Raw genomic sequence first — 23,496 nt, 5'->3', positions numbered from 1 at the left:
TTGTAATAAAAATTAACAACGAAATCGACAGGCAGCTGAAATTCCGAACAGATTGGTCTATGTCGAGGCATTGCAGAGCATGTATTAAAGCTCTAGCACCTAGTTTGAACACCTCTTTTAAAAATAAGCATTTTATTCCTGAAATACATAAGCATTGTATTGTATTGTATTGTATTGTATTGTATTGTATTGTATTGTATTGTGTTATATTCATTAACATTCCATGGTATTCATACATCGCTTTACAGCTAGAATATGTAACAAGTCAAAAAACTTAATACTATTATAAAGTCTTAATTTACAGTCACAGTCTAGATGAAATATATACAGACGAGATTTACAAAATAGTCTACTAGTATTGTATTGTATTTATTAACATTCCATGGTATTCATACATGCTTACAGCTAGAATATGGAACAAGTCAAAAAACTTAATACTATTATAAAGTCTTAATTTATAGTCACAGTCTAGATGAAATATATATAGACGAGATTTACAATATAGTCTACTAGTACAACACAAAGTTTTAGTATCAATTTCATGAAGTGTTATTGAATGTCATGAATTCACCTACAGAATAGAAGGCGTGAGAAATTAGGTACTTCTTTAATTTGGCCCTAAATAATTTTATGTTTTGAGTTTCATTTTTTATATCGATAGGGAGGCTATTAAAAATTTTTACTGCCATATAACGCACTCCTTTTTGATAGCACGATAAACTTGCCGATGGAGTATGAAAGTCATTTTTGACGTGTATTTATGCTATGAACTCTTGAATTAGTTACAAAGTTTTCACGATTACATAAGAGGAAGTTTATTAATGAAAAAATATACTGACAAGCCATGGGCATTATTTGTAGTTTTTTTGAAAATAGTCCTACAAGATTCCCTAGATTTGACACCTATTATTATTATAATTACTCTTTTTTGTAATAGAAATATACTGTTACTATCTGTGGAATTTCCCCAGAATATTATTCCAAAACTCATTACGGAGTGAAAGTATGCAAAGTATATTGTTTTTAAGGTATTGATATTTACTATCTTTTGCATAGATCTAATAGCAAAACATGCTGAATTTAGTTTCGGGGTAATTTCTTTAATATGATTTTTCCAACTGTACCTTGAAATAAAACAAATTTCCAACAAGAGTTTCTTTTTACTATTGCTGTATTCTATGTCGTATACTCGCAAAAGTCTTGAACATAAATTTCATGTAAGAAAGCATAGTCTAAAGAGGAAAGTTCCATATGTGTAAATTATGCACACAAACTTTTATCTATTTACTCAGTCTTACAAGAATGACGCGTATGTTTAACTCAGTTTATGTGGTAAATGACTCACTGAATTTTGTAGGCTTCAGTAAACGTTCAAAGATTATTCAAATTGACGAAAGATTGTCCAAAGAGCAAAATACGTCCCTACTTTACATTTCCGATATACATCTATTATAAATATTTATTGTTGAAATTATCAAACATGCTGTTACCAAATTTTCTTTTCGTATTTTCCCTTATTCAGAACATCGGTAATTTTGTGCATGTACTCAGTTGTCATAGTAACCCACATGGCCTTCCATGACTCGTATAGGAACATCATTTCATAGTACATTGGAAATCAGTCAAGATACCTAACGTAAATATTTTAAACAGCACAACTGTTGTAACACGGTTTCTATAATCCCATCTTCCTGCCCCAAATTGAAGTGTTTCTATATACTAAATATTTCGCAAATGAGACTGATTCCCACGCCATTATTAGAAAATCTCCTCGGTATGAAGTAAATTTTTCAGCGCTGCCAATCTCTGAAGAGAATGTATCACTACATGAATATGTCACAAAGTGTTAGGGGCTGCAAGACAATAAACACCTTTAAGAACAGCTTAAAAGATAACCTTATTAGCATTTCACTCCAATCATACTGACTTAAACTATCACTATCTACATTGTTACTCCTTCCTTTAGACATCATCCTGATAGTGCTGTATTTTCAAAATTGTCTCATAATAATCTCTTTCTATTATCTAATATTACTTGAAATATATTAACATTCTATTTATTTTAGCTTAATTCTGCTACACAGTTTATTTTAGTGTTTAATTAATACTTCATAGTATTTTGTTGTTTAATTCGTAAATAACTCTTGTATACATGTATCTCTCATCTAAATCAAATTGTTGAATTCTTTGTAAGTTCATGCATATGTATATACACTTTTTGCTGGTTGAGTGGAAGAGAAGGCCTTACGGCCTTAACTCTGCCAGCTAAAATAAATTATTATTATTATTATTATTATTATTATTATTATTATTATTATTATTATTATTATTATTGGGGCGGCCGGGTAGCTCAGTTGGTAGAGCAGCTGGCTACGGACTCAAAAGGTCCGGGGTTCGATCCCAGATGGTGACAGGATTTTTTCCTCGTTGCCAAACTTTCAGAACGGCCCCGAGGTTCACTCAGCCTCCTATAAAATTGAGTACCGGGTCTTTCCCGGGGGTAAAAGGCGGTCAGTGCGTGGTGCCGACCACACCACCTCATTCTAGTGCCGAGGTCATGGAAAGCATGGGGCTCTACCTCCATGCCCCCCAAGTGCCTTCATGGCATGTTACGGGGATACCTTTACCTTTTTATTATTATTATTATTATTATTATTATTATTATTATTATTATTATTATTATTATTATCGTGCAACGCTATACGGACTATGTGTCACAGACTTTGGGACTATGCGCCATATAATTCGGGATTGTCACAGACCTAGAGGCTATGAGTCACAGAATTCAGGGTTATGAATCACAGGTCACGGGGATGTGTCACATCCTTTGGGATCATGTTTCACAGAACTCGGCCTGTCACTTAACTAATTTCTATCCAGGGCTTAAGCCAAAGTCGCATTTGTCAAATTTTGCTGCTCTACTTCAAAAAATGCCACAAACTTTCTATGTATATGTGTAAAAATTTAAAAATCATATTGGACTTGAGAAAACTTCAAAAATGAAGATGATTATGTTGAAAATTAAATCAGAGATGTGTATGAACTAATTCTATTAGTTCCGGAGAACCTAAATTTTAATGAAATATTAATGGAATGGGCAATATTCAAGTAATGAAGAAATAAAATAATTTTAGTTTTGTTTCCGTCTTGACTTATTTTAATGTTAACCCAGAATTATGTTTGTTAACACATTTTAATATTTTACTTGTGAACGTTTTCGCCCATTTTGGGAATCTTCAGACCATAAAGATATTTGTACATAATTGCATAATACATATTGAAATTCTACAAACAATTAATGGAAATTTATAAATACACTAGACACATTTTCTAAAAAGGTACACTAAATACAGCAACAAATGGTAGTTTTATGATAAATATGCATATTTAATGTCATGTTATAATCATTCATGACAGCTAGAGATAGCGAACAAGTTATTATATTGGAACAATAAACTGTATAATGACTCAAAGGTGAATGCTTGTTTAACAATAAGACTCTTAGGTTAAATGTGCTTATTTTAACAGAAAGTCACATGAAAATATTACGTCATGTCAAAAACTCAAAATCATCAAAAAATCAAAAAGGTCAGAAAGGTCTAAGGGGTCCTAGTTGACTGTTATATTGAATTTGGTGTAAATAGAAAGGATGTGGATTGAAGGTGAAAGGTTTGGAATTACAAACTGAATGTTAAATGTAGTTTATATAAACTTAGGTGACGCTGTGATAATCTATTAAACAAATATGTTGTGAATATGCACTTTTGTGAATGTTGCAATATTAAATACAGTCAAATTGTTACAATTATGTGTCGTTATTATGGATAATATCAAGTTGTTATTACCAATCTCATATTGCCGTTGAAGTTCGTTGTGTATTGAAGATTAATAGATTAATAGTAGCCTATATGACAAAATATAATTTATGTTGCAGTCGTAAATAACTTCATAAAAGTTGAGAAGTATATTAAAATCACATGTTAAAATCAGTTAAAAGCCGAGGGTTAATGATGTTGACATAGTATCATTGTAAATTATTGAAATTTTATTAATGATGAAGTTAACGTAATATTCAAGTAGGTACTGAGTAATCCTAACATAATTAGGAACATTAAATACAGACTTTTGAGATGGGCAGGGCATGTAGCACGTATGAGCGAATCCAGAAATGTATAAGGAGTGCTAGTTGGAAGGTCGGAGGGAAAAAGACGTTTCACAACCATACAGAACAACCGGTACTATAACTGTTTTATAAATTCTAGCATTCAATTTTTTAGAGCAGACTGAATGAAAAAAGCTTCTCAACCGAATTATAACAGATATTCCACATAATTATATTGCGTTTCATTTCTTCCCGAGTGTCATTTATATTTGTTACTGTTGATTCAAGATATTTGAATTTTTCCACATCTTTACAATTTTTATATTTCCATTTCGTACTATGTTCTGGTCACGAGACATAATCACATACTTTGTATTTTCGGGATTTACTTCCAGAGCTATCTTTTTATTTGCTTCAAGTAAAATTCACATGTTTTCCCTAATGGTTTGTGAATTTTCTCCTAACATATTCACGTCATCCGCATAGACAAGCAGCTGATGTAACCCGTTCAATTCCAAACCCTCTGTGTTATCCTGAACTTTCCTAACGGCATATTCTAGAGCAAAGTCAAAAAAATAAAGGTGATAGTTCATCTCCGTGCTTTAGCCCGCAGTGAATTTGAAAAGCGTCAGACAGAAACTGACCTATATGGACTCTGCTGTACGTTTCACTGAGACTCATTTTAATTAATCGAACTAGATTATTCGGGAACACCAAATTCAATAGTATTATTATATAGAACTTCTCCCTTAACCGAGTCAAATGTATTTTTTAAATCTATGAATAACTGACGTACTGTGCCCTAAAATTCCCATTTTTCTCCAATATCTGTCGAATAGAAAAAATCTGATCAATAGTTGATCCTCTACGCCTAAAACCGCACCGATAATCCACAATAATTTAATCTACATAATATGGAGTTAATGTTCTCAAAAGAATATTGGACAAAATTTTGTACGTCAACAAAAGTGATATTTCTCGAAAGTTATTGCAGTTAGCCTTTTCTCTCTTCTTAAAGATAGATACAATTATGGACTCCTTCCATTGTTCTGGTACAAATTCCTTTCCCAAATATCATTTCGCTAGATAATGCTTTTCCACCCTCTTGTAGGCCCTATTAGTTCTGCTTGAATTTGGTCGTTACTTGGAGACTTGTGCTTTTCAGATTTTCTATCGTAATTTCGACTTCAAAAAGTGTGGGTTCGGGTATAAGTGGCTCAGTAGTTTGTATTTGAATTTCATCCCTATCATGAAATAATTTGTATATCCAAGAAAATGTGAAAAATAAATGATTGTTGATTTACTTCCGCCCTGATTGCTTCGTTCACTGTTCACATCAAGAGCGGTTTTAATTTTAGATAAACTGAACTACAATATTTTATAGTAACCCAAAGTTACATGTAAGAATGTGTGGGTTATTTAGTAAATCCTTACTTAAGGTATAACTTATGTACACCTTTACATATAAAAAATTTTGTTTTGAATAATTTTGCTCTGTAACATTTTTATACAATTGAGAATGGTACCAGAAAGAGAATGAAGCGAACAGATTCCTTGAAATTGTGTCTAAATTGTTTATAAAAATTATTTTGTTTATAATTTTGACATACAACTTGAAACATGATAGCTCATGCAATTTTTAAGTAGAGCCACATTTTTTTTCACTGTTTTATAGCTAAAACTATTCTTTAGTGCCTGACATAGAACTATTTTTTATTTTCATTTACATTAATTAAATATTACCATATATGTAACTTATACTAATATTTTATGTTGCATATATCATATAAAAAATGCATAGATAATTATTAATTACATTAATGTTATTTTACTCATTGTCAGGCACTAGGGGAAATTTCAAGCTTCAAAATGACACCAATATCTTCTTGGTATCACCATATTTGACTGAGATATCATGTTTGAAATAATTAAATATTCTAAAATTACTATTTACAGGAAATGAACCACAAACTTTCAGAGCCTAGAAGACTGCATCATCATATGTCACCCCTTAAGCAGCTTCATGTCGGTCCAGTTTCAGCTTCTTTCTGCCTCTCAAATACCTCCTCCTTGTTTTAACTTCAGGTGTTGAATGTTATTTGGCATTTTGTCCCTATTTCCATTGATGCAACAAATCTTGCGATGGTGTTTGTCCCAGGGTTTATGCTCATCCTCCTCAGAATTTTAATTTCTCCTTTTGGACTGTTATTAAAATGACGTACAACATCACTGACACATAAATTTACAATTTTATGACTAACAGTAAAAGATTATAAATTACATCATTATGTAAAAACATGTTTTCAATCTAATGATCATGCCTTGATATCTATGCATCTATTTTGGGACTAGAAAGAAGTTTATTTTACAAGCAATGCTGGACGAGGGGATTGACTGCTACGAATATCACTCCAAAAGTAATCCACAATATTTATTTAAAAAATACATTTTTATCCTACAGCTTTGCTATTTTCATAGAATGTAGATACATCCTTCAGGAACAATACGTCACTTTTCCACATAATCCCCGCACCTTTCAACTGCCTTACGCCACCTTGGAATGAGGGCCTGTATACCTGCACGATAAAAGTCTGAACCAACACGTCTGAGCTACTCTCTGGCGCCACTCACGGGAACGACTTAAATTAAATTTGAATACAAGAGGGAAGGATGTATCTATGACCTCCATAAATTGCAAAGGTTTAGAAAAAAAAATAAATTTTGAAAAGTGTTGTGCATTACTTTTGGAGTGATCTTCGTAGAAGTGACCGTGGCTGATGACGCAGAATTTTGGAAAATGGGACTTATCTGAAAAACCATAAGGCATAAATCGAAAATTCTTATATCAAGTTAAAGGGGAGAAAATTCTCTATTAAAATAGTCATGTTTTGAAAGTTCTAATTTTTCATATTTTTTTGCGTTTTGTGGGTGTATAATAAAAGAAAAGGACCTGTAAGAATGTGATGGCGGATAATCTTACAAACCTTTATTTAATACAGTAGTACCTTTAAGTGATACGTAATGTGTAAAAGTATGTGCTACGTAACCAATTACAAATCTAATGATTTCATTCAATCTCTCCCTGCGCATCCTGCTCGTCAGTTGTCGGCGTATCCATTAGCAACAACGCTGGTCTGCTTACTAATTTGTTTTCAGCGGAATTTCATTATGACTGGCCTTGCATGTCATTAGCATTAATGTAAGAAGCGTTTCTATAGGTACCAGCTCTTTCTTATGCAACAAATGTGACACACTCGAGACACATTTTCTTAACGTCGCATCAAGACTATAAAATTTTTAAAATTTCCTGATGATGTTGGTGATTAATCGGTGGTCTCCTAACATGCCTACAGATTGTAGTTTTTTATCAGTTCTTATATGAACCGATGCTTACAAAAAAAATTTAGAACTACGTCGATTAGGGGTTCAATTCCTGTCGGAAACTGTAAATTTATCTTACTTTTTATGATTGATTGTTCGTATTTTCGTTATGGTTGTTATGTTACATGCAGTAGATCTCACCCATGGTCACCAAGTGAGGTTACATTACACAGGAACTTCGACGCAAAGGTTAAAGGGTCTAAATCCTGAACTATGATATTATGTTGACAATGATTATGACACTACAATGATAATGTTACATTGAAGTGAAATTTTCAGTTTTAATTTTCGTTTTCTATGCACATTATTTGGGATATAAATAATAGGCCTATACATACAAATTTTGATCTCAATTGGTAAATATTTCGTACATGTTTTTAAGTGTTTCATAAGAAATGATTTAAATTACTCTTCATTTTCTGATGTTACATTTCCTTTTTTAACTGAAATGATAATAATAATAATAATAATAATAATAATAATAATAATAATAATAATTATTATTATTATTATTATTATTATTATTATTATTATTATTATTATTATTATTTATTTATTTATGTATTTATTTATTTCGAATATTAATGTGCAAAACAACAGCACAAGGCCAATTACAGTTTAGCACAAAATAAAAAACAAAACAAAACAGAACAAATGATGATGAGAATGAATGACAGAAAATGGCAGTGAGATGAAATACAATCAATATAATGGTCAACATTAATCATTGACAAATGCAGCAAAATAAATGGCAATATCTAACAAATAATAAAAGATATTACATAAGAAGTAAGGATATATCATGCATAAGTTAAGTAAAATCAAATCAGATCTTGCAAATTGGCACTTTTAATACATCTGGCTATTGGAGAAAGGGATTTAAATAATTTAGTGAAGAAAATTCTTTGACCACGGAAATCTTTCACGGGAATTCTTGGGTAGGTGTTGTGAATAAAAGAATAACAATCAATTACACCATTAATAGCATTACTAAAGAAAGTGTAATCAATATCCTGACGTCTCGAATACAGACTGGTACAGTTAAAATATTTACTAGATAGTTCATAGTTTAAAGAAGAGGAGTTGGGTGCAAATCTGAACGCACAAAGAGAAATGAATTTTTTTGGATATTTTCTAGTTTAGCTAAATCAGTAGACGTAATAGAGTTCCACACAACAGATGCATATTCTAATTTAGACCTTACTAAAGCATAATATAATGTAAGTAGTGTATCAGGTGAGGAAAAGGAATAAGTAATAGACCTAATAAGACCAAGCATTCTTAGTGAATGATTAAGTAAATGATCAACATGGTCATGAAAGTACAGTTTAGAATCAAGATATATATTGAGATTCTTTATACAGTCCTTCCTGATTATGGCGGCATTCGATAACGAATAGTTGAACTTCAATGTAGTTGTTTTCCTAGAGAAAGAGATAACGCATGTTTTATAAATATTAATTTTCATACCGTTATAATCAGACCAACGTTGAATGGCATGTATATGATTTTGAAGTAAATGACAATCAGCAAGACTATTAATTTTCCTAAATATTTTTAAATCATCGGCAAAGAGAAGATAATGGGAACAGATGGACTTACAAATGTCATCGATAAAAAGCAAGAATAATAACGTACCTAAGGTGGAACCCTGTGGAACACCACAAAGAGTAGTGAAAGGATTAGAGAGAGAGTTTCCCAATCGAACAAAAGATTGTCTATTGGTTAAATAGGTAAAATAATAATAATAATAATAATAATAATAATAAATTGGTATGGACGTGTTAAGTATGCGCATTAGTTTTATCTAAAAAAAATTGTTTACGTTACTGTAGTTCAAATACGAAAAAAAAAATTTCCGCGACTGTATAAATTATTTTTTTTTAATCCCTTTGAAATTCTATTGAGATAGCCAAGCGAACTTTCATAGATCACAGATCAAGGGAGACGTGGAAAAAAAAAAGTCATGCAGGTAGTTCAAAATTTGTGGAAAGAGATTTTTAACATGGGCAAAAATGCAAAAACTGAAAACCGAGAAAAATATATTGTCAATTTTCTATGCGAGACTATGTTGATTTTGTCTCCTGTACTTTCTTCAAAAAACTTTGGCAACACTGACCATGGATACGGATGATTCTGAAATTGTGGAGAAATTATTTGGTGCTGACAAGAGAAACAGGCCTACATAGAGGAAAATGAGTTACAAATCCTTCTCTATTCCCCATAATTCCATTTGGACTCGCCCGGTATTAAACTCATGTCATTCGGTACTCTATACTATACTTCTGCTAAACATTAACACATTCTACCACTACTACGCTAAAAGTCACGCGTACTATTAAAATCGCTAGTGTAAATAACACAGTTTAATTTCCGCGTTTATTTTGTATCACTGTTATCTATCGAACAGGAAAATCCCTCATTTCGCACTCTACAAAGTCGTAATAGTTTTAATTGATAGATATCGGCCGGGATGACCACGAGGCATGTTCCATTTGCAGGGCATAATTATGTTATAATAACCCGCTAAACCGCGTGCCAATTAATTTGTTTCTGAGCTTGTGTCGTCCATTGTGATTCGGCATCAGATAATGCGATTAGAAGGGGAGTAACTTCAAATACAAAACTCGATTTTAACCAGGATAATGTCGTCGTCCATTTCAGAACCCATACGCCGCTCATTTGTCTCCATTTCGTTTTATGTTTTTCAGTTTCCATGGAGATAATGCTTGATTTAATAATTTAACACTAAAAGAATGAAGAATATGCTTGGTATACTGCCAAAGAATATCACAGACAAACTAGTCTTAAGAACAATAAGTTTGAGAATTGTGATAGTAATAATAATAATAATAATAATAATAATAATAATAATAGTAATAATAATAATAATAGTGATGATGATGATTTATTTCTAAGTATATGATTATGTCTCGTGATCAGAATATTGTACGAAATGGACCTATAAAAGTTGGAGATTTATCCTTCGAAGAGGAGGAAAAATTCAAATATCTTGGAGCAACAGTAACAAATATAAATGACACTCGGGAGGAAATTAAACGCAGAATAAATATGGGAAATGCCTGTTATTATTCGGTTGAGAAGCTTTTGTCATCCAGTCTGCTGTCAAAAAACCTGAACGTTAGAATTTATAGAAGAGTTATATTACCGGTTGTTCTTTATGGCTGTGAAACTTGGACTCTCACTTTGACAGAGGAACAGAGATTGAGGGTTTTTGAGAATAAGGTTCTTAGGAAAATATTTGGGGCTAAAAGGGATGAAGTTACAGGAGAATGGAGAAAGTTACACAACGCAGAGCTGCACGCATTATATCCTTCACCTGACATAATTAGGAACGTTAAATCCAGACGTTTGAAATGGGCACGGCATGCAGCACGTATAGGCGAATCCAGAAATGCATATAGAGTATTAGTTGGGAGGCCAGAGGGGAAGAGACCTTTGGGGAGGCCGAGACGTAGATGGGAAGATAATATTAAAATTGATTTAAGGGAGGTGAGATATGATGATAGAGACTGGATTAATCTTGCTCAGAATAGGGACCAATGGCGGGCTTATGTGAGGGCGGTAATGAACCCCCGGGTTCCTTAAAAGCCAGTAAGTAAGTAAGTAATGATTTATTTAACCTGGCAGAGTTAAGGTCATACGGCCTTCTCTAACACTCAACCAGGAGTAAAAATGCGTTACAAAAAACACTACAAATTTACAAAGTACACTACAATTTTACACACAAAACTGAATAAGATAATAATAATAAAATGTAAACAACAAGTAAGTAGAAATCAGACATAATATATAACATACAGAAAGAGAGAAAAAAGCATAATAAAATGTGAACAGCAGGTCAAAATAAATGAGACATACAAAGTATAACAAAATAAGACAATTATTGATAATAATAATAATAATAATAATAATAATAATAATAATAATAATAATAATGATAATGATAATAATAATAATCATAATAATAATAATGATGATAAAAAGTAAGAATAGTAATAATAATAATGATAATAATAATAATAATAAAATAATAACAGGCCTAATAGTAATAATAATACTAATAGTAGTAATAAAATAGTGCAGTACAAAGCATACAATGAATACAATATTTTTAAGTACACACAGTAAGGAAAATTATGATTATATATAGCTTAACTTATTACATTATAGATATACCATTATCGGAAAATATGAAAACAAAAATATAAAATAAGTTAAATATCACTAGAACATAAAAAATGTGAATACGTGGAAACATGCAATACAACACTTGTCATAATAGTAAGTTAGTTTGGCAACTCGTCATAAGATAATTTTCTAACTTGGATTTGAAAGATTTCAATGTTCGGCAGCCCTTGACTTCAGGCGGCAGAGAGTTCCAGTGACGAGAGGTAGTCTCTCAGAAGGGACACTGTATCCTTGAAAACATTTTACAGCATGGAATTATATGATTAATAGTATAATTGTGAGTTGTAAGGACTGAAGGACACAGAGTCTGACATGCAAATTATGATCGTGATTCATTTAGACACGATTACACAAAAAAAAATTACAAAGTGTTTTCAGTAAAATTTTGGTTGGGCTGATTACCTAGTTGAATATTTTCCTAGGTTATCTCCAGCTGTAAGCTGAATGTCAGATAATTCCATAACGAATCCTCTACCTAATTTCGCCAAAATACCATTCCACTATAACAAATTTAATCCACGGTAGATAACTGTGTAGTTTACATAGAACTCATGAAAGAAGTCAGCATCCCAGACGGGCTTCATACCCAGAATATGGCATTCATACAGCGACAACTCGCTCGAATGACGAAAGGGAAAACTATAGTACACGCCATATGCATAAAAATTAATCTTTCTTCACAGATGTGTCCCTTTGTCTTTATAGGCTGCTGGGTTGGCGGTAGTAACGGTCATGTGCCCGAAGGTGCCATCAGGGTGGGCCACGACAAAGACGGAGGACCGATTTTCATAGGTCGTGCCTACTTTGGGTCTGACATCTTGCCTGCCAAGATTATCCCCCACCACGGGGCGGCATACGTGCCACACGGGGGACAGGAACACCCTGTGTACAACTACGAGGTGAGGGAACAAGCATATTCATTTTATTATTATTATTATTATTATTATTATTATTGTTGTTGTTGGTTCTTGGAGTATGTTTAACAGTTATTCATAGCTTACTTTATTCCGTTTATTTCACACACTCAAATCTTACAGTAAATCGCTAAACTGGAGAATTAGCTACGGTAGCTTTCAACCGTGCCGTTACGATTACACCCAAATAGAACTAAATACACAATGTCGCCAAAATTGTTTTTTCTCTCTTTCTATCTCCTTCGTTCTGAACATAACTGACAGATAGCACCACTGTTAGTGACAAGTTTAGATACAGTTGATATTTTGAAATATACTCTCGTTAGGATTATGTTGTTCTTGAAAAGTATTTTGAAATATATTCTCATTAGAATTATGTGGATCATCATTAATATTTTCAACTATATTGATGTCAGCATTAGATTCTGTTATTTTATTTTATTTTCTTCTTTCTCCGGGTACACATCTTACATATACGGAAGTTAGGTTTCGTTAGTCTAGGTTTTTATTAACCAAGTTCGCGCATGCGCAGTTATCATCTCACAGCCAAACTATTCCTGTAGCGAGCCGCACGTGACAAAACTTATTAATTTAAACACAAGATTTCATTTCATTCTATAAACCGTTTCATTTACATATATTATTCGTACGCAATACAAAAATGTTATATTTTATTTATTTATTTTTAGCTAATAATTGTAACATAAAATATAATATATACAGAAAAACATTAGCTCGCCCCTGAAAGAGTAGAACTCGTGCTCAGGAACGGATTCCTGAATTGAAATTAATAAGTATACAATACAATTTCTCTTATGCCTACTAGAAGATATAAATTTAAATTTACAATTTTTCAATTTTTATAAAATTCATACATAACTTTTTAAATTTAATACTAGAACTATTAGGATTGGCAAGATTATGATATTTAAATATAAATTTGTTATATATGCTTTATCCTAAATTACTACTATGATTAAATACTGTAGCATGTTGCATTTTGGTTCAAACAATCTTAAAGAATTCATACCTTTTGTTTCATAACTATGAGAATACAATTCATAATTATTTCAATTTTTATGTATGAATTTTATCAATACAATATAATAAATTTGTCTTATGTTAAGTACATTAAAGTCTAAAAACAATTTTTGAGATGGAAAATCAATAGGTTTATGAAGACATATTTTAATTATTTTCTTCTGTAATAAATAAAGTGCATTACAATTGGATTTAAAAGAGTTACCCCATCCTATAATTCCATACATAATTATTGATTGAAATAAAGTTAAATATATTGTGCGTAATAAACTCATTGACAAGTAATTCATCAATAAAACAAAATATGACGAGGTATTTTCTCTAGACCAAAATCTACGAGTATAATCACATTGCTACTCTAATAACTTGGAAGCATTCACTATAAGTGAAAATCATACCCACCTTCTCGGTTTCTGTATAACGTATTGTGAACATCTGAATAACTTTAGAAAGAAGTCGTCTGAGCGCTGCTACTGCATACCAGAGACTAATGGTCTCCATGGAGACAAATACAAAAAGGAAACATACAAAGAGTTGAATGTGTGTTTTAAATTCGATGTGTATGATTCCAACTGTGTAAAAGCAAAACCAAGTAGTTAATCTGTTTCTTGAGGTAAACTATTTTTCTTAGTCACTGACATTCAACTCTTTTGAATGACCCTCAAAACACAGTCGTTCTATGCGTTTTCAAACGCAAATTTAAGGGATAAACAGTAAAAGATATCAATCCATTTAAAATAACTAAGTTGGCTTTAATAGCTCCTGTACGCCTATACCTATGAAAAAACTATCAATATCACATTATGTTCTCCTTCATATCAATCAACTTTTATCAGAAGAGTTTTGTTTTATCCCTAAAAATGACCATGTTATTCAGGTGCTCTGTTTTAAATGTCTTACCCGATGTACGTGTATATAGTCTGATCCTTTTGGGTATGGATAATATTAATTTATTATTATAAAGCTATTATGGTAGTAGGAAAAATTTATTGATGGTTATATTATGATTAAAAGATGGGAGTTTCCATATATGACAATCAATAATGCATAATCTGAAAGGACAAATGAAAATCATAGATGATTAAAATGGCTACTCAAATCAATAGCGGGCACAATGTCTTCTTTGGTATGCTAAATTTGAGGATGTTAAAGGGAATTTCGACTTGAGTATGGTGTGCGCAATGTACCTAAATACGATTCCATAATGTTGTGGTATCGAAAATTTGTAGAAACAGGTTCTGTGTTAAAAAAAAAAAAAAAACATGCAGGAGGTCGCAGGCGAAACCTAGTACGACAAGCAGCTATCTCTTGGCTTGGCCACCAAACTCCCCAGATCTAACCCCTCCTGATTTATTCATGTGGGGTTTTGTTAAAGACATTGTCTATTCACACAAACCCAGGGACATTGATGATCTGAGAGTAAAATTTACTTAAGTTTTTCATGAAATCATCTCTCTTATGTTACAACGGACATGGGCTGAATTGCATCACCGTTATGAGTTGTGCAGGGTGCGCAATGGGGGTCATGTTGAGCTCTGAGGAATCTCCCATCTTTCAGTGTTACTTACTTACTTACTTACTTACTTACTTACTTACTTACTTACTTACTTACTGGCTTTTAAGGAAACCGGAGGTTCATTGCCACCCTCACATAAGCCCGCCATTGATCCCTATCCTGTGCAAGATTAATACAGTCTCTATCATCATATCCCACCTCCCTCAAATCCATTTTAGTATTATCTTCCCATCTACGTCTTGGCCTCCCTAAAGGTCTCTTTCCCTCCGGCCTCCAAACACTCTATATGCATTTCTGGATTCATCCATACGTGCTACATGCCCTGCCCATCTCAAACGTCTGGATTTAAAGTTCCTAATTATGTCAGGTGAAGAATACAATGCATGCAGTTCTGTGTTGTGTAATTTTCTCCATTCTCCTGTAACTTCATCCCTCTTGGCCCCAAATATTTTCCTAAGCACCTTATTCTCACACACCCTTAACCTATGTTCCTCTCTCAAAGTGAGAGTCCAAGTTTCACAACCATAAAGAACAACCGGTAATATAACTCTTTTATAAATTCTAACTTTCAGATTTTTTTACAGCAGACTAGATGACAAAAGCTTCTCAACCGAATAATAACAGGCATTTCCCATATTTATTCTGCGTTTAATTTTCTCCCGAGTATAATTTATATTTGTTACTGTTGCTCCCAAATGTTTGAACTTCTCCACCTCTTGAAAAGATAAATTTTCAATTTTTATATTTCCATTTCGTACAATATTCTTGTCACGAGACATAATCATATACTTTGTCTTTTCGGGATTTACTTCCAAACCTATCTCTTTACTTGCTTCCAGTAAAATTCCCGTGTTTTCCGTAATCGTTTGTGGATTTTCTCCTAACATATTCACGTCATCCGCATAGACAAGCAGCTGATGTAACCCTTTCAATTCCAAACCCTCTCTGTTATCCTGGACTTTCCTAATGGCATATTCTAGAGCGAAGTTAAAAAGTAAAGATGATAGTGCATCTCCTTGCTTTAGCCCTCAGTGAATTGGAAACGCATCCGACAAAAACTGACCTATACGAACTCTGCTGTACGTTTCACTGAGACACATTTTAATTAATCGAACTATTTTCTTGGGAATACCAAATTCAATAAGAATACCATATAAAACTTCTCTCTTAACCGAATCATATACCTTTTTGAAATCTATGAATCTTTCAGTGTTGTATGTACAAAGTTTAAACAAATAAAGTTCAGTAGTAAGTGTTTTACGGTGTTTTTATTTTATTCATACCCAAACGGATCACCCTGTATATAGAACCGTCTGATGGAATTTATAGATACTAAACTTAGTTTCGTGACATTTGCACTCACTCAGAATTCGTTTCAGCGAATGACTTTATACTACGACCTGCATCAAATACTGAGCTAGACAAAGCTCGAAACAAATTACAGAACGTTATTGAAAGTTACTGAGAAGGAAAAGACGGTGTTCTGTAATCAAAGCTTGTCAACATAACAAAATGTCTGAAGATTTCTCCTTTCTCTCTCCCTCCCTCTAAGAAATGTTTCTTCCATGTAGAACAAAAATTGTAGTTTTCTCAGAAACATTACGATAGACTTAGATTCTTGGAAGCTGCATCCCATTGCTTTGGGGCCTAGGAATATGAAATAATTAGATCCATAACGAATGTTTCCGGGTAAAAGAAAAAGATACTTGCGAAAACTTTGGAAAAATAACGAGGTACATATATGGGAATAAGCTCGACCTAACAGTGCGGAATTAAAATAGAGGAGATTGATACCAAGAATCAGTAGAGAAGAATCAGCTTGAAGGAAAGACTTGACGGTTGGGACAAAAGACTGAGTGACATGTCAGTAACAAGCTGATAATGATTCCAAAAGAGAAGGGCCGATAAAGCAGCAGACTACTTTCTATTCCTTGTTCTTCTGCCCCTATCATGTTTAGGTATGATACCTTATATGGATCAGAGACATGGTCATTAACGAAAGGACAACTTCGAAGAATAGAAGTTGCTGAAATGCGGTTGCTAAGACCTCTTGCAGGATATACTCTTTACGACCATAAAAGGAACGCTGACATCCGAACAGAATTGAATATCACCGCCATTACGTATACTATAGATCTTACGGCAACAACTGGTATGAACATGTATTAAAAATGCCCAACAATAGGTTACCCAAGAGACTATTGGACTATACACCTCATGGAAAACGAGACATCGGAAGACCAAGGAAGAGATGGAAAGACCAACTTTCTTCTGGAAGCGGAACAGGCCAGGAGGCCTAATCCAAGACTGTTATTGATGATGATGATGACCTTTTCATTTTTATTGTCAGAAGTAGCTCCCTGATTTTTTAAGTCTGATTCTCTTCATTAAATGGGAAAATAGAGTAGAACCTGAGTTGTACAGTCTTAGAAAAAAAGTTTTATCCTGAAAGGAGGCAGTTGCGCATGATCAGAGGATGAGCGACCTGGTTCACAAGAGAAGGACTAGTTGAGGTAATAAAATTAGTTTTGTTTCGTTTTATGTCTGATCATGCGCACTGCCACCTTTCTAGGACTTAGTATCTGTCTCTGTATACAACTTAGTTTAATTCCAGAAAATGGATAACGCATTCTACGTGACGGTGTATCACGTATAATTTTTTTTTATATAATTTGTACTTGTAGAAATTAACACTATACTAATTGAAAAATGAGTTCTATTCAGTCAATACTTAACATAAAACACAATAAAACATGTTATAATAATATGTACACAGATTTAAAAACAAACGTTTTCGCCAATTTTGATTGGCATCTTCAGGTCGTGTAGGTCGAATGGAACATGTTATAAAAAAAGTGAACACTTGGTATATGACGTTAAAAACCAAAGTTACAACTGTAATATCACTTAAAAACAGAGAATAGAATATAGCAAAAAGCCTCCACGATGTGTGAAGAATCACTGTGTTGAAAGAGGCGTGTGTGAACCAAAGAAACAGCAAAACTCTTCTGTCATTGCAGATACAGTTTTCAAGATAGATTTGAAGATGCTACGAACAGGTCGGTCGTGTGGCCGTTATGGAGAGCAGGAAAAATCCTGTAAATTGTAAGGATAGAGTGAAAGAATATTTAGAAGCATTTAAGTATTATTTAAATCTTCTAAATCAATACTTACAAAAAATGGAAGAACGTCTTGAAATCCATGAGGCACATGTTCCATTCGACCTACACGACCTGAAGATGCCAATCAAAATTGGCGAAAACGTTTGTTTTTAAATCTGTGTACATGTTATTATAACATGTTTTATTGTGTTTATGTTAAGTATTGACTGAATAGAACTCATTTTTCAATTAAAATTGAACTTAACGGAACCAATATGCCTTTGAAATAACACTATACTGTTTGCGGACGACCAAGTAATATTAAGCAACACAGAAGAAGATTTACAAATTGCTATATTTAAATTAACTCAAATAGCTAACGAGTATGATATGAGAATTTCGGAACAAAAAACAAAAGGTACGGCTTTTGAAGGGACAAACCACTTGAGATGCAAAACAGTGATTAACGGAAAAATAATAGAACAAGTAAATAACTTTAACTATTTGGGATGCAATGTATCCTACTGCCAAAAATGATATCAATATAAAAATAAATAGATTCTATGATATGTATGGAACAATAAGAAGAACATTAAAAAATAAAACATTAAGAACCACTCAACTAAAATTTTACAAAACAATGGCATACCTATGTTAACGTACGCCTGTGAGAACTGGACACTTAATAGATCAGACAGAAGAAAAATAGAGACAGCTGAAATGAAGTTCTTGCGTTCCGTAGCGGGTTATACACTTTTAGACAAAAAACATAATGAAGACATAAGAACAGAATTAAATATATACAACGTAAATGACAGAATAAACCAAATAAGAACTGGTTAGAACACATTGAAAGGATACCCCATAATAGATTTCCACAGCTGACACTTCAATATCAACCTAAAGGCAAAAGGAAAGTAGGACGTACACTTACAAGATGGAAAGATACAATCTCTTGATGTGGAAACAGGTCAAAGGCCTAATTACATGAGGAAGAAGAAGAAGAAGAAGAAGAAGAAGAAGAAGTAGAAGAAGAAGAAGAAGAAGAAGAAGAAGAAGAAGAAATTAATGCACACACATTTGAAGATCATTGTCTTAAATTGCACTATATAAAAGTAAATTGTGTAGCACTTATTTAAATTCTTTCTTATTTCGATTTCTTACGGCATTTCACGTTTCAAAGCTCTCATCACTTTTTGTGTCACTGTTTCGTTAATGGCAAGCATACGGGCTATTCCATATGAAATCGATCAGTAAAAAACCTCGCATATTTTTCTACTCTAATTTTTTCCCTACTTATACAAGGTGCTGAGGGGAGTGCATTTTCAAAAACATACTATCGAAAGTCAAACGGTTTCCATATTATTGAGCGATAAATTTAGCGTATTTTATAAAAACCTGCCTCTTTCAGCGCTCAGAACTCTGGAACCATTTACTGCAGAACATTGAACGGTAGCTCATTTTGAAGCTGACATTTGGTAGGTTATGATAAGAAGTAATACTTAATTTTATTGTACACAGAGAGACAGATAATCTGATTTTACCTACTTTTAGGCTTTTTGGCCATTTGTAAAAATGTAAAAAAATATTGAGAAAAAAACATGCATTATTAAGAGGGATTCGGCATTGTTTGCTTACTGGCTCGGCAATAAGATTCGAGGGTATTAAATAGATTATTTTCGCACGCCTAGACTTGAACAGCGCAGTACCGCACGCACTGGCCGAGAGCTGAAGATAAGCGAGCGTTGGGCGTCATTTTACTCCTGTGTTTATGAAAACTTGTGATAAAGCTAGCCCAGCCAGGACTGCTAGACGATACATCACGTGTTTGTCTCCTGGCCTTGCTTGTCTCGGCTAGCTCCCGTCTCACAGTCAGCTGGTTAGTTCACGCGCGTACTATTTATTTTCTTTATTTGATATTTTCAATACTTTCTTATCAACATACCATCAGTAAAAAAAAATGTGTTTATTTGTACTTTCAATGCGGAATCTAACTATATATTTTTAAATTATTTTTTTTCCTAGCCAAAGGCGTCTTAATGAGGAAAAATCTAAATTTTTCCATTTCCATAAAAAGTAAGAAAATCTGTTTATATGTCAATATAAACTTTAATTTCTCAGCATCAAAATAAACCACGATTTTGATCATTAGATGAAAGGGTTTCGGAGTTACAACAGTTTAAAGTTGCTAATTTTATGAAAATACGATAAATTTAAGTATTTTAAATTTAAAAACTATGAAGTTCTGATGCCTCAAACTTTGCACAAAGCATTGTATCACAGTTCTCTACGTACAAAAAAGTTTTATTGTATTTAGAAATTGTAAGATCAATTTTCTCTATATTTCGGTCGATTTGAGATGGAATAGCGCATACGTTTAACAATAAGATATCACAAAGATCTGTAAATTGAAGCAAGTACACATTTTCACTGCTTTGTATGGGAATTCCTGCAGGTTCTGTGCAACGGACAAGCCATGTGGCAGAACGCGAGTGATGGAGACGTTCCGCCTAATGCTCTGCACGTTGGAACCACCCAGAACGGAGAGCTGCTGTACGTGGGCCGCGTTCTACACGACGGAACCCTCACCCCAGGCAAGGTGAGAACAACGGGATGAGGAAACTGAGTTTCTGAATATTGGCGGTATGAATGTATTAACAAACCCTGCCTTTAGCATAGTTTTATCATTTCACATTTTTCTTTCCTTTTTTTTTTTTTAATTTGGTAGGCTATATATATATATATATATATATATATATATATATATATATATATATATATATATATATATATATACAGGGTGCGGCATTTAACGTTTTCCATTTTAAGTTGGCGATTCTGTTCACATTGTTGGTAAAACATGTTTGCAAACACAGGGATTCGGTGTAGCAAAGCCTTGGATTTAATTAGCCACATCCCAACACAGGGATTCGGTGTAGCAAAGCCTTGAGTTAACCATGGAACGTTGGCCGGTGCAACAGCGCATTTTCTGTGTTGAACAGTTTGTTTCAACCAAGTCAATTGTTGCTGTCCAGCGCGAATTCAGGCGGATTTTTGGTGATAATCAACGTGGAGTTGCACCATCACGAAAAAAATCAATGTGTGGGTGCGTCAGTGGCGTGAAACGGGATCGGTTCAAAACAAAGCTCGAGTTCGGAGCGGACTCCTGATAATGTCGAACGTGTGAGAACGGCTCTGCAGAGAAGTCCGTATCGTTCCGTGCGGCGTAATTGGAACATTCAGCGCTTGTGGTTTCCCCTGATCTCACTGCACCAGACTTATTTTTGTGGGAGTATCTTAAGAGTAAGGTCTACGGTCGTATCCTTCATGACATCGAGGACCTTAAAACCGCGATTCGTGAAGAAATTGCTGATGTTACACCTGAAACATTGCGGCGAGTAGGCTAATGGCCGGTGTGTAGGGAAGATTGCAACAATGCATTGACGCCAATGGAGGACATCTTAAAGAGATTATTTTCAAAACATAAGATGTACTGTAATTCCAAGATTATAATGGTTGTAAACTGATTAATTTCTTGTAATTTACTTGTAAATTAAATAAGTTATGGGGGTTTGAAAATAGGAAACGTTAAATGCCGCACCCTGTATATACAGGGTGATTCAGACCACCCGTAACAGTAATTTATTTCGGAAACTAGTGCATTAAAATTTTTGAGACAAAAATATTTATAACTAAACCACATGTGAACTTTCACTTGAGCATGATTTCATCAATCAGCTCTAACAGGAAGTAGAGCAGTGGCGTATCACTTTAAAATTTCAAATGGGAGTCGTGTCAGATATGGTTCCATTTGATAGAGCTCTTCAAAACAAATAACTTTCATAGGAAACGTTTTTATCAATTCCTACTCTTTCAATGAGAAAACGTACAAAAAGACAATGTCATCAATGTTGAAAAATGTTACAAGACGAAAATTAAACAAGATAATTAATGTTGACATGTTACTGAAAGGCTGGACAATTACATTAATTTTTTTCATAAATTTTCAAACTATCTGCCGTTCTGAGCAGCACACATCTGTACTCTTCTTCTAACACTGTCAGTGACTCCTAATACTTCGGCGTGGTCAAGTGACTGGCAGAGTAGGAATTGGTAAAAACGTTTCCTATGAAAATTGTTTGTTTTGAAAAGCTCTATCAAATGGTACCCTGTTTGATCCGATTCTCATTTGAAATTTTAAAGTGATACGCCACTGACCCCACTTCCTGTTAGACCTGATTGATGAAATAAAGTTCTAGTGAAAGTTCACATGTGGTTTAGTTATAAATACTTTTATCTCAAAAATTTTCATGCACTAGTTTCCGAAATAAATGACACAGGTGATCCGAATCACCTATTGCTTTTTCGTTCGTTTTCTAATTGAAAGAGTAGGAATTAATAAAAACGTTTCCTATGAAAGTTGTTTGTTTTGAAGAGCTCTATCACATGGTACCATATTTGACAGCGACTCCCATTTGAAATTTTAAAGCGATACGCCACTGACCCTACTTCCTGTTAGAGCTGATTGATGAAATCAAGCTCAAGTGAAAGTTCACATGTGGTTTAGTCATAAATATTTTTGTCTCTAAAATTTTCATGCACTAGTTTCCGAAATAAATGACTGTTACGGGAAGTCTGAATCACCCTGTATATATATATATATATATATATATATATATATATATATATATATATATAATGTATATATATGTATATATATTCGTGGGGAAAAAACTCACGAAAATATTTATTACTTATAAATTCATATGATAAAGGGAGACATTTTAATGCACTCATAATGAATAAAATAGGGAAGAAAGCATTTAAAAACATTCAAAACTGTACAAGATACCAGGGAAACCTATATATTTTATCTGCACAAATTGCTCTCCCCAATTTAAAAATATAATTACCTCCAACAATAAACGTTTTTTGAATTCTTAAAATTGTTTACTGATCAGGTAATCACTCTATTAAATTACAGCACAGAATTAATTCAGGTAATGCAGAAATTAAATTTTTAATTCTACTAAACTTTTTACCACTGTACTGTCCCTTGACGTGAAACTTTTATACTCTAGGCATTAAAAAATTCTGGTCACAGTATCTGTTAATACAGTAACGTAACTGTAGTAGGTCTTCGATGATAGAAATTATAATGTTTAAAGCAAAGTAATTTCGAAGCCAGTCAGCATGTGTAAAACATAAAGAGGAAATAAATGACTGTGA

General features: G+C 33.2%; 1 protein-coding gene across 1 annotated transcript in view; it reads left to right on the top strand.

Annotated features, from left to right (window-relative positions):
* The window catches only part of LOC138695091 (natterin-3-like), a 35,318-nt gene that overhangs the window by 2,169 nt on the left and 9,653 nt on the right, over positions 1 to 23,496 (top strand). Inside the window, exons 2-3 of the mRNA XM_069819480.1 lie at positions 12,401 to 12,594; positions 20,723 to 20,866. Coding sequence (XP_069675581.1) covers positions 12,401 to 12,594; positions 20,723 to 20,866 — 338 coding nt within the window. The remainder of the gene's footprint in view (positions 1 to 12,400; positions 12,595 to 20,722; positions 20,867 to 23,496) is intronic.

This window comes from Periplaneta americana, chromosome 2 (assembly GCF_040183065.1).
Source record: "Periplaneta americana isolate PAMFEO1 chromosome 2, P.americana_PAMFEO1_priV1, whole genome shotgun sequence".
NCBI classification, from domain to species: domain Eukaryota; kingdom Metazoa; phylum Arthropoda; class Insecta; order Blattodea; family Blattidae; genus Periplaneta; species Periplaneta americana.
This window is presented reverse-complemented; position numbering and strand designations above follow the sequence as displayed.